At 41.5% G+C, this 20341-nt stretch overlaps 1 protein-coding gene across 4 annotated transcripts in view; it reads right to left on the bottom strand.

Moving 5' to 3' along the window:
- DPH1 (diphthamide biosynthesis 1) overlaps positions 1-20341 on the bottom strand; it is a 421815-nt gene that overhangs the window by 69854 nt on the left and 331620 nt on the right. For 3 of the 4 annotated variants that reach the window (XM_073565691.1, XM_073565689.1, XM_073565692.1), the window contains one exon: positions 8181-8249. The exons of the other annotated variant lie outside the window; for it this stretch is intronic. In XM_073565691.1, the coding sequence (XP_073421792.1) occupies positions 8181-8249 (69 nt within the window). The remainder of the gene's footprint in view (positions 1-8180; positions 8250-20341) is intronic. 4 annotated transcript variants of the gene reach the window in all.

Here is a 20341-nt window from a genome sequence, read left to right as displayed (position 1 = left end):
TTACCATGCTTCATAAAAAGAGCAAGATTGCATAACAGCAGCGACTCCCTAATAAATGCTAGAAAAAACGGAGAAAATAGAGTCTATCCTAATTTACAAAAATATCAAATTTTATTAGTCATATAAAACTGACAAATGTAAATACGTGCAAAAAGATAACACTAATTAAATGAGCAGACTGTGTACAAAGAGGGTACATACACAATAAAAGTGACCAAAATATCCTGAAATGTAGCTAAAGTGGGCTGCTATCACAATGGGCACATGTGGGACAAAGTAATAAATCCTCTGTGCTCAAAAAATCTCACATGAACTTAGATAGTCCCAGAAGTAACAATCATGATGTTATATCTAAGTGTTCAGGGCTCTCTCAAATATAATCCAGATGAAAGTAAAAAAAAGTACATCAGCCAAAAATTATCACATATGTAAAGAGAGCACCGGACACCGAGACACCCCATGAAACTAGGACATCAGAATTGACTGTGAAAAAGATTGGCAGCACAATGGGAATAGTTCAATCAGCAATAGTACATCATAAGTGAATAGTTACCCGTCATGCTTCCAAATGTGAGCGCAGGAGAAACAAACCCCGACGTACGTTTCGATGTATTAACCTTCCTCAGGGGGCCCATTTGGAAGCATGACGGGTAACTATTCACTTATGATGTACTATTGCTGATTGAACTATTCCCACTGTGCTGCCAATCTTTTTCACAGTCAATTGTGATGTCCTAGTTTCATGGGGTGTCTCGGTGTCCGATGCTCTCTTTACATATGTGATAATTTTTGGCTGATGTACTTTTTTTTACTTTCATCTGGATTATATTTGAGAGAGCCCTGAACACTTAGATATAACATCATGATTGTTACTTCTGGGACTAAGTGTTCAGGGCTCTCTCAAATATAATCCAGATGAAAGTAAAAAAAAGTACATCAGCCAAAAATTATCACATATGTAAAGAGAGCACCGGACACCGAGACACCCCATGAAACTAGGACATCACAATTGACTGTGAAAAAGATTGGCAGCACAGTGGGAATAGTTCAATCAGCAATAGTACATCATAAGTGAATAGTTACCCGTCATGCTTCCAAATGGGCCCCCTGAGGAAGGTTAATACATCGAAACGTACGTCGGGGTTTGTTTCTCCTGCGCTCACATTTGGAAGCATGACGGGTAACTATTCACTTATGATGTACTATTGCTGATTGAACTATTCCCACTGTGCTGCCAATCTTTTTCACAGTCAATTGTGATGTCCTAGTTTCATGGGGTGTCTCGGTGTCCGGTGCTCTCTTTACATATGTGATAATTTTTGGCTGATGTACTTTTTTTTACTTTCATCTGGATTATATTTGAGAGAGCCCTGAACACTTAGATATAACATCATGATTGTTACTTCTGGGACTATCTAAGTTCATGTGAGATTTTTTGAGCACAGAGGCTTTATTACTTTGTCCCACATGTGCCCATTGTGATAGCAGCCCACTTTAGCTACATTTCAGGATATTTTGGTCACTTTTATTGTGTATGTACCCTCTTTGTACACAGTCTGCTCATTTAATTAGTGTTATCTTTTTGCACGTATTTACATTTGTCAGTTTTATATGACTAATAAAATTTGATATTTTTGTAAATTAGCATAGACTATTTTCTCCGTTTTTTCTAGTATGAAATATATGAAGGATTAATACACACAAAAATACAATGTCTGTAATAATCGAAGACATAAAAAATGACTAGACAGCAATTATATAGCTGGACAGAACAGAAGGGGTTAAAAGGGAATGTTCACTACTGAAACAACCTCTTCTCAATCACCATATTCCCCCACATAAAATAACAGACTATACTCACCTCACCGCCGGGGGCCATTCTACTGTTATGTCACGTGAGACAGACAGCCAACCACCGCTAATGTGCCGCGTCACACTCACCTCTTTTGGACAAAACTGACATCTTAAGGAAGTCAGAGAGCAGCAGAAGTTCTCACATTTTTTTCAGATGTCAGTTTTGTCAGAAGGAGGAGAGTGTGAAGCAGCACATTAGCGGGGGCTGATCGGAGGCAGGGTTGACATAACATAAGGTCACCCGAGCCCCAGGAGTTCAGGCGCAGATGTTGCTGGAATAGCGCAAGCACTGGAGGCGAGTACAAGACTGTTATTTTAAATGTGTGAATATGGTGACTGAGAACAGGTTGTCGGAGTAGTGGATAATCCCTTTAAGAACCATAAGGTAAATTAAAGCTCCAGCTGGCTAATGACAAATGATAGCACAGCTAATATCTCCAATATTAAAGTATAGTATTTCGATTGAAGAAGAAATAAGTAGCAGTCAGTTACCTTTGGTTATGCTTATGTTATGGGGGAACAAAGGATCAAAATAATACCATGCACCAACCATAGCTACTCTTTTGGCAAATCCTGCTGAACTACATAGGATGTGCTAACAAAAATCTCTGATCAGCATTAGTCAATATTGGGATTTTTTTATTAGATTAATATAATAGAAGACCCCAGTCACGCCTTCTATCAGCCAATACAGAGTACCTATACAAAAGTAGCCCTCTCCTTCCGAAGAACATCATTTTCTTGGTAGGACAGAGCATTTATTTCATTGGACAACATGTAATGCGTGACTCCCCTTTTCGCCAATCGTGTGATATCTGCAGCTCCAACTAGAAAACGATCCCATGAAGGCTCTAACCTGTGGACTTCTTCCCGTTCAAAAACTGCCAGGTGTCAGAGTGTGTGACGCCACCACATCTCAATAAAATGAGCAAATTATCCTTTCTTTTTTTTGCATTTTTTCTTATTGAAGATATTTAAGACATTACTTAGAGTAAACTTTTGATATTATTTTTAATATGTTGCTGTTCTCTTAGGCCTGTTTCACACTTCAGTTTTTTGTGTCAGTTAAAATCCGCCAAAAAGGCGGAAAGCGGATCCGTTTCTAACTGATGTGAACAGATGCCACCGGATCCGTTTTTTTGACGGATCCGCCGAATGAAGAAGAGAGAGAGAGAGAGAATTTTTTTTTTCTCTATCCGCCAGAAATGATTTCAGGGTTAAATTTCCTCCTGACTTCATTCCTCCGGGCATGCGCTCTATAAAAATGCGGATCCTGCAGTAGAAAAAACGTGACATGGTCCGTCCAGGCATCTCGGCGGACGCAAAAAAAATTGACGGATCCGCAAAAAAACGGATCTAACGGATGGCCATCCATCAAGATCTGCTGGTAATGCAAGTCAATGGGGAAAAAAACGGATCCGCCAAAAAAAATGGCGGATCCGTTTTTTTGCAAAAACGCCAGATTTTGACTGATGGTCAAAAACGGAAGTGTGAAACAGGCCTTAATTGCAAGTAGATCGGTGAGGGTCCAGGTTCTGAGACCACCATCTACCGCTCAGCTCAGGAGTACACAGATCGTGACCGAGCACAGAACATAGAAAGCGTCGGCTCTGCGTGTGCAATGATGTATCATCCTGTCTCCTGAGCAATACACCTCTCGGGGCTTTTTGAGTGTTTGTTGGGGCGTCTCAGGACCTGAACTCCCACCAATCTGCTTGCAATTAAGAAAAACGAATACAAAAATCATAGCAAAAGTTTAGTTACTCCAAGTTTTTTTTTTGCACTGTTTCCTTGTAAATTATAAGTCCGCTTTTGAAAATCATTCAATGGATTAAATATCCAGATAGACCGTGATCTACAAAGAATATGAAGTGATTGATGTGTAGCTATAGCATTTCCCACGGCCCATTCTTATTCTGTGAGGTATTCTGATTTCTGCTGGCAGACAAGACCATTAAGAATTTAGCGGAGCTTTTGTAATGTAAAGTTCTTCACTTCATACAATTTTCCCACATCCCACTAGCACACATACGTACACATCGATAGTATAAATTGTAAAAATGACATTTCAAAGTGGATCTAAGCTTTAAGCCTGCCACTAAGCTCACCTTCTATAAAGTCAGACCTTTTAGCCTGATCCTCAAATTTCAGAGCACCCATCTTCTTCAACTATTAAAAATTAAGCTCTAAATTTCATGATTTATGCATTAGGCCCAGGTTCTCAACCCTTATCCCTCCATTACTATGTGTGTTGATCCAAGTTTCTGAACACATTTTAAGCTTTTACACATAAGATTTAATCTAGATTTCTGAATATCCGTGCGCTTAGCTCCAGTCTGAACTAAGTGTTCTTTACCTGAGCCCCAGATTAACAATGCATTCGACAGACCAAATGCAAATCCATCTTTGCTGTAATCAGAAGAGGAGCAGGATTCAGGCCATGTCATTTTTGGAATACCAACCCAAATGTCAATGACATATAAAGTAAGGACAAAGCAAATTAGCTGGTCTAATCTCCGTGTTCGTCCACTATACAGAGCTCGGAAACGCACTTTTTATGCTGGGTCCACACTGACTGCGAATCTGTACAGTAACTTATAAGAAACATTTATTCATGTTCCCTGCACCATATTCAGAAATGCAGAGTACATATCAAGTCTGGTGTGTAGTGCTTTATACTCCGGGAATGATCATGAAACAAGCCCAGCTCAGTATGAACATTACTTATTGAGGATAAAATGTGGAATATTTAAAAAGCATCTTAAAGTTATTCTGGAAAAGTGAGCCAAGGAAATAAACAAAAAAAATAAAATAGTATCTGCAGCCCCAAAATTATAACGTAGGGCACCAAACACACAAAAGTGAGTATCTCTCTAACATGCTATTGTCAGGATAAAAAATTATTATTATTTATGTAGCACCATTGATTCCATGGTGCTGTACATGAGACGGGGTTACATACAAATTACAGATATCACTTACAGTAAACAAACTAACAATCACAGACTGATATAGAGGGGAGAGGACCCTGCCCTTTCGGGCTTACATATTACAGGATAGTGGGGAAGGAGACAGTAGGTTGGTGGGTTGCAGCAGTTCCGGTGTTGGTTGAGGTGATATCACCGGTAGTGGTGAGAGAGAAGGAGGTAGCGGGGTCATAAAGAGAAAAATAAAGAGACATTGATGTCTGTTACAAAAACCTGCACACTGCATCCACAGGAAGACGCTTCATCATCATTTGGACGTCTATGAAAGCCTTTTAATATGTTAAAAGATAGTGTTCTTCATGGAACATACATTCAGATGGGACAATGGTATATTTAGCAGGGCTGTGGAGTCGGAGTCGTGGAGTCGGAGTCTGTGCTCATTTTGGTGGAGTCGGAGTCGGAGTCGGTATAAAATGGACCGACTCCGACTCCTAAAATATATAATAAATTGGGTACAGTAATTCAATGCAGGATGTGCTGAATATTTTTTCATAGGAGTTTGGGAAAGTTATGAAATGTCCTATAAATGGCTGTTATATTCCTGATCTAAGGCTACATTCACACACAACGTTTTTCCTGTGTTTTTTGAGGATACGTTTTTCAGCTGCAAAAGCTGATCATCTTTTTAAAAAACTGCATCACCTGAAAGGTTTTTGAGCTCATAGATAATGTTTTCAATAGCAAAAGCAGATTAGAAATCTGCTCTATCTATCCATTTATCCATATCTGTCTATCCATATCGTATCTGTACCAAAAAGAATGAAAACCGGGTAGTACACCAATATATATTCTGTTCTATCTAAATATCTTGATTATTGGATCATAAAAATGATTAAATGTCTGAGGTTCACATTGTACTACAATAAATTTTTCACTTAAATATAAGCAATATGTGTGGGAGTCGGAGTCGTGGAGTCGGAGTCGGAGTTGGAGTCGGTGTAAGGGAAATTGAGGAGTCGGAGTTGGAGTCGGAGTCGCAGGTTTGGCTTACCGACTCCACAGCCCTGATTTAGCGTCTAACCTACAAAGGCTGCCGAGAAGAACGTTGACTTCCACACCGATCTCTGATAAAGTCACTTTGTGTACTGAAGTCTTATAATAGCTAGGCTCATGGTCTTAACACTAGAACTACCGCATGTTTCATAATACCTATAACTACCATTAGGGGTCATTTTGACCCCCATTCAAAAGTACTGACTCTGGAGTAAAAATAACTTTTTTGTTGCCAACAAATTAAAGAACATTTATTTTAACTTAGTAGGAACAGTGTTAAGATCAAGTACAGCACGCATTTTCCTTTTACATGGTCATAGCATGCGGTGTCCAACAGTTAACACAACCAGTACTTTCTTCCACTTTCCCAGTGCATTTTCCACAAACTGGTTTGATACAGCTTGCGCAAGTTTTAGTTGTTTTGTTTTCGTTGCATCTTCCAACACCACATTTTCGACGCTTGCAGATTTCTTGTCCTTTTGTTTGTGGTTCAGACATTGCGGATGATAGGCCACTTCTTCTGACTCATTTTCAGATAAATTCTGAAGACATTTCAAAATTTCATCACTTGTCAGACCCCTCTGCTTACTCATGCTTCAAATATACGTCGCAAAAAGGGACTTGTAAGATTGCAGAATAAAACGACACTGTACAAACATGCAGAGTTGTAGCTTCAACTGTAATGTTTGCTACTGAAGTGCAGACAGAAATCGCTACAAGAGCCATGGATCAAACATGTTCAGACAAGTTTAGACAAAACAAAATGCTGAATCATCCCTGATATGCAAAGATACAATTACACTCTACAACTAGGGAGAAGCACTGTGATTTTCTGTACTCTGTAATATTAGGTGACTTGCCTACTACTACTTTTATGTATGGGGTCAAATTGACCCCTTCAGTACTTATAGGTATTAATTGTAAAATCCGGGCCCCTGAAAAAGTTACAATTCATTTTTGTGTCCTAAAATATACACTACCATGAATAAATAAAAGTCACAAAAAGTCAGAACTCATTTAAAATTTTAGAAATTATAGGAAAAGGAAATAGCAAAACGGTCAAAATGACCCCTCCGGTAGTTCTAGTGTTAAAGGTTCTTTAATATCCGGAAGCCTCGATCTAAAATCTCATTATGTTGAATTTGCATGTACATCGTCAAATGCTTACCTATGAAGAATATAGAGCATCAAATCCAGAATGCTAAAAATAAAAAACATAACATCCAGTAGGCCATGGTGTCCTATGACACAGACGACCAACATATCTAAAAGATCCAGGGTTTACAATCTCATGCCAAAGCCTTTCAAAATGTCATATTAATAGAATTCTATGACCCAGATCAAAGAGCCAGCCTGTCCATGTATTACATGGTTGGTCAATCATCTAGACTATGGTATACTATGGCCAGAGGAATCTCTTCCCTGTAATAACAACTGAGGGTTAGAGAAGCTGGTCCAACCTCTTTTTAACAAGGGATTATCTTTATAATGCATCCATTTTATCGAGAGCTCATTCGTATTACCAAAAATAACTGTACCAACTCATGCATTTCATCATAGCTGTTCATGGACTGCTGTTCTGTCAAATGCCAATCCTACCATCACCACTTGCACACGCATGCGCAGTTTGGCCGAGTGCCAGGTATGGACTGGGGCTGAAATTCAGCCCTAGCATTTGAAATCATAAAGGTCCATGCTGTCCCCGCCCCTGAGGACCAGATTGGGATATATAACTAATATTACCCTGGATAGAGGAGAGCAAGATTTACTACAAGACCAATATTTCCAATGATACCTGTGGCCTGCTGGGGTAAGTGACGGAGTCAGCGCCTTTGTACTCCATCACAACTCTTAACAGTATGGATGTCTTGAGAACACAGATTCTGCTAACAACGTAGCAGATAAGGCAGCCCACAACCAGACAGGCCCTTCCTGCATTTGCCAGAATTGCCAGATGTCCAGTCTGGCTCTGCAGAGTGCTCATGTGTTCTCAAAAGGTAGAAAGCAATGAAAGGAGAGTTATTACACCCCTGAACACATCAGATATTTGGCAAGTTTGTTTGATCTAATGTGTATGACCACCTTTATGCAGACTGACGTGAACAACCATGATTTGCAATCGGTGAAGAAATGGAATCAGTGGGGGCCACATAGTTTCATAATTTTAAGGCTGAAGGTAGACTTAAGTCCATTGACTTTAACCTACTGTATAGCCTAAATGTTCTTATGATTAACATCTTTTATGAATAGATTGTCACAAAACCATGATGACAGGCCTCAATCTTCTGCATGGACATCAATAGGTCTATAAAATAACAGATAATAAGCCAATCAGAAAACGCGTACCTGAAAGCTTTCGTGTCGGGGTTGGCAATCATTACTGACTCCAGATGAAAGCGCCCATCGCCCAGATACCTACAAACAAATATTAAAATCTTAAAATGCACGGCAAATATTTAGACGTGTGTGAATAATTATGGGTGCTTTTGGAGACAAGTACACAATGAGTAGGATATCAGATAACTGGCAGATACCACGCAAAATCGCAAGCACTGGTATCATTATCGTGAAGGATATCGTGTAGCTATATGGATAATAGGTAGACTATGTGGATTGATTATACAAGTATTTCCCATACTTGCCCAACCAGCAATATAACAAAAGTCATTCTGTTAAAATATTTTTCAACCCAAATAATTTGCGTCTCGGTCTACTGCACTTTTCATTGTTCTGGCACCTGGCAGGCATCCTACACCCCTACCATGGGGGCCAACATTACATGAATAAAGTGCGGGTATCTCAAGTTCCCTTTTCATGGAGAACTATATTCAGTCATCTCCTCAATGGAGAACTGCTGTCACTAATCCCTCTCTCTCTGTTCTGTGTGCAGGAAAGATCACGGAGCACTAATAAGTGTTGAATTGAGGCAGACGGGTATAATACAGGATTAAGGATCAGATGCTGATCTTCTTTCCCTTAAGCATCCTTGGATAGACAATGTCAGAAATAATGAGGTATTCCTGTAGCCTCTTCACTAAAACTATTTCTCCCTTCTAATAATGAGCTGTTACAAGCGTCACCTTGACTGGCCTCTGTATAAACTCCATTGTCCTCTCTACGTTGAGCACATATATAGTATCCATGGACCACTCTACTAAGATGTCCTGTCATCCTTGGACAAGCATTCATTTCATCTTCCTTAAGACATTTTGTGTAAAAAAATCTACTATCTTATGAAATGGGGTCATCCATATAAACCTTTATCGGATCACAAAAACGCTTCTGTCACAATCATCATTAGCTCAACACAAGTGTATGATCGAATGTCTGCCATGTATTTGCTGCAGAGGTATTTATTGGCGATGAGCGCAAGTGCTCGTTACTGGAGTTTGCCTAGGGTGCTCGGTACGCATCGAGTATCGCAAGTGCTCGATGGACATGTTCGAGTCCATGTGGCCGCATGTTTCACGGCTGTTCGGCAAAAAACATGCAGGGACTGCCTGACAAACATGGGCAATCCCAGCATGTTTTGTGATGGTATAATAGCCACAAAACATGCGGCCACGGGAACTTGAACATGTCACTCGAGCGCCAGCAATAATCGAGCACCCTAGGCAAACTCCAGTAACGAGCACAAGCTCATCACTAGTATTTATGCATTATCTGAGCTATTCTTGTGAAAAAAAATTACATTATATTAATATACATTATATATATATATATATATATATATATATATATATATATATATATATATATATATACACACACACACACACACACACACACACATATACACACACTCTAGGGATTCGCTCTGGTAGGTAATGGCAGGGCTGCAGTAACGAGGCAACACAGGCTCAAATTCCAATTTCAGTGGTTTAATGTCATGTTGCAAACAGCAGGTTAACAGAAAGTAAGGAAAAATAAAGATATTCCAGCTTGGAGAACCACTGGTCCCAGACTCACCCCTTGCACAGGATGGGCTTAACTAAGCGGCTGCCAGGCCCGCGGCATCCGCCAGGTGCCATTCCCAGGGTTGTTGAGAGTCTTGCTGCTATAGTCCTGCAGCACGGGTAAGCTGTATACAAGTTCAGGCTAAGTCCAGCCAAGTTCCAGTAACTTCCAGACACACACTCACCATGTGCCAAATACCAGCCTCCATTACATAGCCCATAACCCCTCCTACAAGTGAGGTAGACAAGACATGTGCATCATCGCAGGTCCTGTCTTTAGGGAAAAACCCGGCCAAACATTAATCTGCTGGGAGAAATGTATCTCCCATCCAGTAAAACACCCTTTACTGTACCACAGTACACACATATATACACACACATATACATAGCCCTGGCAAAAATTAAGAGACCATTGCAGTTTTATAAAAATATAAAAATCACCATCTCTACATGTCTGGCAGCCATTCCATTCCAGTGTCAGTTGAATGCCAACCAGAGTACACCTCATTCTACTTAATGTGCTTCTGATTAGTTCATCACCTGAACCAAATCTTATTTAACGAAGGAAAGTATGAAAAACCCTGCTGTGGTGTTCACAATCCTCATGCAATAGAACAAGCTGGATTGAAAAACAAGTACTAGTAATATCCCAAAAGTAATACGAATGAAAAAAAAAAACCTTTAACCATGTCAAAGGAGTTGAAAAGTCTTGATCTCAATTGTGGCTTTACTAGCAGAGGGTTACAGTGAGCGTCTTGTTGCCTCCATCCTTAAAATTTCTAAGACGGCAGTCCATTACAACAAGGTCAAGCAGCAGACATTGGGGACAACAAAGCTACAGACCGGCAGAGGGCGAAAATGACTCTCCACTGACCAGGATGACCGTCATCTTACTTGAATGTCACTCAGCAACCGCAGGATGACATCAAGTGACTTACAAAAGGAATGGCAAATGGCACCTGGGGTGATGTGCATGGCAAGAACAGTTTGTAACAGGCTTCTAGAGGCAGGGCTCTAGAGGCAGGGCTCAAGTCATGCGAGAAGCAAAAGAGAGCCAGGCTGAAGTTGCCAAAGACCATAAGGATTGGACCATAGAGGGCTGGAGTAAGGTAATCTTATGAGTCTAATTTTCATATTTGCCCAACTCCTGGTCGTCTATTGGTTAGACAGAGACCTGGAGAGGCGTTCAAGCCACAGTGTCTTGCACCCACTGTAAAATTTGGTGGAGGATCGGTGATGATCTTGGTATGCTTCAGTAAAGCTGGAATTGGGCAGGTTAATCTTTGCAAAGGATGTATGAATCAAGCAGCATACAAGGTTATCCTGGAAAAACAGTTGATTCCTTCTGCTCAGGCAATGTCCCCCAACTCTGAGGACTAGTTTTTCCAGCAGGACAATGCGCCATGCCACACAGCTAGGTCAATAAATGTGTGGATGAAGGACCACCACATCAAATCCCTGTCATGGCCAGCCCAATCTCCAGACCTGAACCCTACTGAAAACCTCTGGAATGTAATCAAGAGGAAAATGGATAGTCACGAGCCATCAAACAAAGGACTGCTTAAATTTTTGTACCAGGAGTGGCATAAGGTCACCCAAAAGCAGTATGAAAGACTGGTGGAAAGCATGTCAAGACGCATGAAAATCATGGTTATTCCACAAAATATTGATTTCTGAACTCTTCCTGAGTTAAAACATTAGTATTGTTGTTTCTAAATGGTTATGAACTTGTTTTCTTAGCATTATTTGAGGTCTGCAAGCACTAAATTTTTTTGTTCTTTTGACCATTTCTCATTTTCCGAAAATAAATACAAAATACAAAATTTAGTGCTTGGAAATTCGAAAAAATGAAAAGCAATTTACATTTTACTCAAAAATATACCAATAAATAGAAAAATCAGACAAGCTGAAAATTTTGCAGTGGTCTCTTAATTTTTGTCAGAGCTGTATGTATTATATATATACACTAGAGGTGTTCCCCGGGAGGGAAGTGTGTGTGTGTGTGCGGGGGGGTGTATATGCGAGTACGTGTGTGTGTATATGCGAGTACGTGTGTGTATGTGTATGTGTGCGTGTATGTGAGTATGTGTGTGTACGTGAGTACTGTACGTGCGTGTGAGTACGTGTGTGTGAGTACGTGTGTGCGCACGTACATGTGTGTGTACATACGTGTGTGTGTACGTACATGTGTGCACATGTGTCTGTACGTACATGTGTGTGTACGTACGTACATACATACATGTGTGTGTGTACGTACATGTGTGTATGTACGTGTGTGTGTACGTGTGTGTATGTACATGGTGGCCAGCAGTGTTGGGACCAGCGGCGGCGGTGGGGGGGTTCAGCGGCAGCAGGTCCAGCGGCGGGGGGGGTCCAGGCGGCGGCCAGCCGGCAGGAAAGACCGCGGCTTGCGGCCTTCTGCACAGGCCGCAAGCCGTGGTCTTTCCTGCTGGCTGTGACAGAGGTGGGCAGGCAGCGGCGGGTCTAGCGGGGGAACCGTTGGCGACGGGTGCAGCAGCGGCGGTGGGGGTGTCCCGGCGGTGTCCCGCTGGTGGTACTGTGGAAGGGCCTGGTACCACCAGCGGGTTCCATATTGAAATACCCATCACTTGGGTATTTCAATATGGCAGTCAGCGTACTTCCGTTCGGCGCGGTGGATTGTGGGACTCGGGGACATCCAAACTGAAGTCGATGACAGACAATTTAAGGCAAATATATATATATATATATATATATATATATATATACACACAGTCATATGTTAAATTTTGGGCACCCCTATTAATGTTAACCTTTTTTCTTTATAACAATCTTGATTTTTGCAACAGCTATTTCAGTGTCATATATCTAATAAATGATGGACTCAGTTCTATTTCTGGATTCAAATGAGGTTTATTGTACTAACAGAAAATGTGCAATCTGCATTTAAACAAAATTTGACCGGTGAAAAAGTATGGGCACCCTTATCATTTTCTTGATTTGATCACTCCTAACTACTTTTTACTGACTTCCTGAAGCACTAAATTGGTTTTGTAACCTCATTGAGCTTTGAACTTCATAGCCAGGTGTATCAAATCATGAGAAAAGGTATTTAAGGTGGCCACTTGCAAGTAGTTCTCCTCTTTGATTCTCCTATGAAGAGTGGCATCATGGGCTCCTCAAAACAACTCTCAAATGATCTGAAAACAAAGATTATTCAACATAGCTTTTCAGGGGAAGGATACAAAAAGTTGTCTCAGAGATTTAACCTGTCAGTTTCCACTGTGAGGAACATAGTAAGGAAATGGAAGAACACAGGTACAGTTCTTGTTAAGCCCAGGAGTGGCAGGCCAAGAAAAAAAATCAGAAAGGCAGAGAAGAAGAATGGTGAGAACAGTCAAGGACAATCCACAGACCACCTCCAAAGACCTGCAGCATCATCTTGCTGCAGATGGTGTCACTGTGCATCGGTCAACAATACAGCACACTTTGCACAAGGAGAAGCTGTATGGGACAGTGATGCGAAAGAAGCCGTTTCTGCAAGCACGCCACAAACAGAGTCGCCTGAGGTATGCAAAAGCACATATGGACAAGCCAGTTACATTTTGGAAGACGGTCCTGTGGATTGATGAAACAAAGATTGAGTTGTTTGGTCATACAAAAAGGCGTTATGCATGGAGGCTAAAAAACACAGCATTCCAAGAAAAACACTTGCTACCCACAGTAAAATTTGGTGGAGGTTCCATCATGCTTTGGGGCTGTGTGGCCAATGCCGGCAGCGGGAATCTTGTTAAAGTTGAGGGTCGCATGGATTCAACTCAGTATCAGCAGATTCTTGACAATAATGTGCAAGAATCAGTGACGAAGTTGAAGTTACGCAGGGGATGGATATTTCAGCAAGACAATGATCCAAAACACCGCTCCAAATCTACTCAGGCATTCATGCAGAGGAACAATTACAATGTTCTGGAATGGCCATCCCAGTCCCCAGACCTGAATATCATTGACATCTGTGGGATCATTTGAAGCGGGCTGTCCATGCTCGGCGACCATCAAACTTAACTGAACTGGAATTGTTTTCTAAACAGGAATGGTCCCAAATACCTTCATCCAGGATCCAGGAACTCATTAATAGCTACAGGAAGCGACTAGAGGCTGTTATTTTTGCAAAAGGGGGATCTACGAAATATTAATGTCACTTTTATGTTGAGGTGCCCATACTTTTGCACCGGTCAAATTTTGTTAAAATGCAGATTGCACATTTTCTGTTAGTATAATAAACCTCATTTGAATCCAGAAATATAACTGAGTCCATCAGTTATTAGATATATGAAACTGAAATAGCTGTTGCAAAAACCAAAATTGTTTTAAAGAAAAAAGGTTAACATTAATAGGGGTGCCCAAACTTTAACATATGACTGTATGTATATATACATACATACATACATACATATACATACACATAGCTCACGTGTATGTGAAATAATAAAAAATATCTTACACAAAAAGCCTTGGATCATTTGCCTATCCAGACATGCCAAATGTTTCTGATGGATTCACCAATGAAAAGTATGATGTGACTTAATGGTTCATATACTTTGTAAGAAAGGGTATCCTTATATGTTGTTCCATACCCCATAACCCCAGCTGTCACATATAGTAAAAATTCATATTAGAATTCCAATTTGATAGTTACATACATTGAGTTGATTAAGGCAAAATCTTCATCCACTGAAAGACATTCATATGACTGACATACCTAAACGAAGCAGTAAAATAATCCTTTCTGAGGTGCATCGGTAAATCAGTGACTGTGTGCTATAAGCTGTGTTTGGTTAGTCCTGCTGGTAACAATATGCTACTACCATGCCATATTATTTATCAGGATAAGGCTACATGGACAGAAGTTCTTGGCTAAATTTCGTTAGAGCCTGCAGCACTGTGTCTGATTGCTTCCAGAATCCAATTAACATTCAATTTTAGCTCAAATTATATGTATTACATTGTTATTTTACCATCAGAGGTCTAAAATAACTAACGGAGATGTTACCATGACCAGGTCCAGCACTGCTTTAGCGTGTGGTCATGTTGAAACTGAACAGCGCTCATATCAACTGCGGCCAAATCCTGGGCTCTTCGGAAGGCGCTCCTCTACATTGGCCAGTGACTGGCTGCAGCGGTCTAAATATGTCCAGTACAGCCAACATATTTTGACTTGAGGATTTACTTATCCCAATCTTATTTCCCCATCTCAGGAACTCAGGAGAGTAAGACTTATTCATAAAAAGAATAACGTGGGGCAAAAACCAAAGAACTTGGACAAGACTCAGTGATCCACAAAGGAAAATTCCAGCTGGATCCGGCAATATGTGGTTGCTGTGTTGCAGACTAATATGAACAATAACTGTACGGGATTATCTTGTGTCGTCTTATCAATGTCTGGATTCTAAACGTTGATTTCTTTATGAAATATAACTAGCGTGACAGCAAGCATATGTCGTCACGGATTCCAGCAGCTACATGGGTCAGACCTGTCGGTCATCGATCTGTTGCGACCTTGATGGACAGCTCAACCTGACAATAGCAGAAAATAGATGTGGCTGCATTTATAGGATTAATCGCCCCGGTGTTTTAAAGTGGGGGCCACTGATCTACCACCTTGGACTAAAGCCAATAAAGTCACTGCACTGGTTGCCAATTATCTCCTATGGATTATCCGATCATGCACAGCGTGTCACAGTGACAAACACATCCATACAAAGAGCCTGCGGCTTGAAAGGTTGATTTATATTGTGTTTATAGGTGAGCAGAGCAAAAGCGGAATTTTGTGACGACGAAACACAGAATTATGGTCTTCTAATTCTTTCTATTTACGTAGGTATCAGGCCAAAAATAAGTAGTATAGAAGACGGACTTTGTAGGTGAGCAGTCAGGCCATTTATGTATGCACCGGTCACTGTAGAAGACATCATCCTCCGATGAGACTGAAGTAACGTGCCCCTTTCCTAAACCAAGAACAGGTCGCTGACTTACAATACTCGGCTTTACTGATGTTTATATTTTACAGGGCTTAAATCATAAAATTGATCTACTCAGAACTACCCTTAGAAATGAATGGTATACTGACCTACCTAAAGATTGTAATTTTAGAGCACAATTATGGTAATTATTTTTAAGATGCTTTGCAAAATATGAATTTTCTTAACAAAGCATAAACTACAATTAGTATTTAGTGTCACCTCCTGCTACCAATTCTTTCACGTTTCTTAAAGACGCACTCCTCCTCCCATCAAAGTTTTTATCCGCTTAATATATTGCAATCATCATATTATTTAGCACTGTGTGCTTACAATTGCTCATTTTTTCCTTCTACCCAATTAATTCTTCTCTTTTCCATGACATAACTGTCACAGAATTACTATCATGATGTGACACGACCCAACGGGTGGTGGGTCAACGGATGGCAGAAGTCTTATACAACGGGGAAGGTATAGGCGAGAGCAAGGCCCTACCAATAGGGAATGAGGGATGGTCACCACCTGAGCCTGTCCCTACACTCCCCTAAAGCCCTATGCGGGTCCTTCCCGCAGCCGTCAGGATACCTCGTCCCTATATGTCACCTAGATCTGCCCTGGCTAGTGCAGTGGCCGGCAAGGAGCACTAGCCTCAACTCTGCAGGGCAGGTAAAAAAACACAGGGGGAAGTGACAGACACCAAAGGGACAAGGTAACAAAAATGCAACACTTCGCTTTTCTCTGCAGCGAAGCACCGCACAGCAGGATAAAGGCACCAGACAAGCAAACTCAGCAGAAGCACACAGTACCCAGAGAGCTCCTTACTCCAGCTTGGTCACTGCAGATTGCTCTAACACGGACAGTATGCTGATGCATCAGGTGACCATTTAAAGGATGGTGGGAGTGGTCACCGCCCACATCAGCTGACCCAGCAGCAATGCAATTACACCAGCTTGCCAGTGGGGAAAAACTGACTTTTAACCCCCACTGGACTGAAAGGAAAAACGTTTTAACTTATTGGAGCCAGGGCTGCCACAAATCCAAAAATGGATCATGACAGAAACGTGATAAAAACAGACTAGCTTCTAAGCTCTAGCTAGAAACGGAAAATCTCTTTTCCCTGCATGAGTCATCCCTGTCTTCAACTCCTGACCCAGGTGATCCGCTCTTCCCCTCTACCAGTGACTTTGCAGTGAGGCTGAATTGTAGTTCTAATGATGACTCATGCAGGCAAAGAGACTTCCTGTTTCTGCATACATCTTAGAAGGATTCAGCTAGTTCATTTTTTATCATGTGATGTCATAGACCTAGTGGAAAAGAGAAGAATTAGCTTGGTAGAAAGGCAAAACGATCAATTGTAAGAGCACAGCGCCATAATCATATTATATGAGGATACATTTTGATGGAAGTGCTTCTTTAAGGAAACTGACAGGGAGATTGTTACATAGTTACACTGCTGATATGCAAAGCTTCAGTGAAGTTATGATCAGGCCTTCTAGGTTCTTCCTCTTCAGTTGCTTTTATTTATTTTTTTTACTGAAGACAGTTCTTTATGACCTTGGATATGTGCCTGGGGTCATTGTCTTGCTGCATTAATCTGCTCCAAGACAGAAGAAATAAATGTGGGTTTCTTTTTCTGCTTTTATTTTAGTCACAACACCTGGACCTCCCGCAGTTCTTTGGGACTGGAGATAGAGGACCATAAAAGCCCAGGGTGGCTCCTCTTACGCACCAGAAGATAGGAGCAATCAGGAGGAACTCTATTGCTTGATTGATAACAATATGCTTAGTTCACAACTTTTGGAAAAAATCATCAGCTCCACTGAAGGATTAGCACGTCATGTCTGCAGGGGGTTTCTGCACAAAAACCTTCAATTTGACCCCCCAAAACTTTCATTCTGAAATTCGCGTCTTGATGCTTTTTTTTTTTTTTTTTAAAGAAACATAGTCCTTAGTCTGGTTTCTACTTTGTAATGAATTTTTAGTATAAATAACTTTATAAAGACTACTGCTGACAAAAGCATTAGAGATGCTTTTTTGGTGGGTATCACACATTTGCAATTTTGAAGAGACCTTGGCTACACATCCCAACTTCAGTATAACACTAGATTGTAACCACTCCATTTTGAAATGTCGGAATTCAGAAATTTTGCCAAGCATTTCATACAGATGGCATTTTGTACCTTAGGAATAGTAATTGAGGCAATCATTTTATATTTACACCATGCAGGTGCTATGACTGCAACTTGCTCATTTTGTGTAGACCCAAGCCAGAAGTGACACGTATTGCGGGAGGAGGGACAGGTCGGTACTTATAGAGCACTGTATGACCATCATGGAGACCTCTTTATATTGGATGTTCTGATATGTAAAGGGGGCTATTTATTTTACTTTTAGGGAGCAGTGATTTTAGTAACTCACATAAACAGAGTGGTGCGCATTCATGGTCTCTTACTTTCTACAAGTTGGATTTTTGGAAAAAGTGACCAGTATATTCATGATTGGTAAGAAACCATTAAGTCATCACACACAGCGGTGCATTAAGGGTAGCCATGGCCCCGGGCTGTTTAGACTGTGGGCCCCCCGGTCATGTGACGGGGTCGGGAAGTCACTAGTTTTCATGACGTATACGGTGCGTCAAGGGGCGGGAAGAGGTTAAATACTGAGGTAAAAAAACTCTGCAAATACGCAACGTGTGCACGAGGCCTCACAAATACTGAGGTAAAAAACACCAAATACTCAGTGTGTCCATGAGGCCTTACAAATACTGAGTGAAAAACTCACCAAATACTCAGCGTGTGCATGAGGACGTATAAATACTGAGGTAAAAACTCACCAAATACTCAGCGTGTGCACGAGGCCTTATAAATACTGAGGTAAAAACTCACCAAATACTCAGCGTGTGCACGAGGCCTTATAAATACTGAGGTAAAAACTCACCAAATACTCAGCGTGTGCACGAGGCCTTACAAATACTGGAAGGCTTCCACCCAACATCTAGTCCTGACTCACCTGTACCTAACATCGAAACCAGCTAATAGTCTGCAATTACCTGCTGACCTGGACCCATGACCTGTCAGACAAGTTACTTCACATGAGTCAATCAGAGGCTTCTGCTTCATGAACTTCCCCAGATGGAAGAAGCAGCCTCCGATGTGCAGCCTGTGGCCAGATACACAGGAAGAGACGCCCCTCGTCACAGGCTGTGCCCAACATGGCAGCAGAGGGGTTAACACCACAGACAAGTCGCCGTCTCCTCACACACTGGACACGACGCTGCATCTGGCGACAAACAAGCACACAATGCGCATTGTTAGTCATGTCCCAGAGGTTCAGCATGTGGAGGACCAAGGGGGGACAAAAAAGACCCCAGGATTGGAACAGGAGCATGGGAACGTGGATGGCGGTCGGAGGGGCAGGGTTTATATAGGGGTCGGAGTAAGTAAATATCTAAAGCTCAATGTGGGTGTGTGTGTATGTATGTATGTATGTCCGGGATTGGCATCCGCACCGTCGCAGTTACAGCCACAAAATTTGGCACAGTCACACGTCTGGACCCCGAGAGCGTCATAGGCTATGTTGTGAGGTGAAATTTTAACCCCGCGTGTTCCAATTCACCAAACAATTTTGCCCCTATCTACATAATGGGGAAAAAGTGAAAGGAAAAGTGTTGGAGGCAAATTGACAGCTGCCAGATGTGAACAAGGGGGACTTAAAGAATGAGAGCGATGGCGCCAAAGAGTATATACTGTACAGTTGCTAAGGTGGGGCCCTGACATGGGATACTGACCACACACGGGGATATGAACACACACACAAAATGCGCCACACTCTAACACGTGCTTCAACACATATTCCACCCTCAGCACACATTTCACCACCCATACACCAACCTTGCCACATAAAAGTCGAAACACAAAAGTCGCCACTCAAAACTCGCCACGCTGTCCCAGAGCTGTTTAAAAGATGAAAAATGAGCTGTGATTGGTTGCTATCAGCAACAGTTTTTTTCGTAGACAGTTGTGGTAACTGAGGCCTATTATTCTTATCATTTCTATGGTGTTATAGTCCTTCTGTAAAGCTGGAAATAATTTATTACCGTGCCAACACAGACCACCCTCTGACACCCTCTGACACAGACTGCAGGGGGAGCCCAGTATCACACAGGATAGGATTAGATACACGGCTCAGCAGTCAGTATCACACAGGATAGGATTAGATGCAATATAATCATCATAATTTGTTATAACTAGCCACAGTTGGTTACTATGCCCAGGCAACGCCGGGCTCTTGAGCTAATATATATATATATATATATACACACACACACAAACACACACACATTACTACATGCGGGCAGCGCACGCCATCTCGTGCCCGCCTTACTAGAGGTGCCCACTGCCCACATATAACAAAGTTGATGGAAACAGATGACATCCACTATGATGATTGGTTACCGGCCGCCAGACCACATCCATTTCATAACTAGTCACACCCGTGTCCACGCTCCAACCACACCCATTTAGCACTGCTGATCACACTGACTGGTACTGAGGGC

Source organism: Dendrobates tinctorius, unplaced genomic scaffold (genome assembly GCF_039654945.1).
Source record: "Dendrobates tinctorius isolate UK_male_01 unplaced genomic scaffold, ASM3965494v1 ptg000016l, whole genome shotgun sequence".
Classification (NCBI taxonomy): Eukaryota; Metazoa; Chordata; class Amphibia; order Anura; family Dendrobatidae; genus Dendrobates; species Dendrobates tinctorius.
Note: the sequence above shows the minus strand (reverse complement) of the source record. Positions and strands in the feature narration are given on the sequence as shown.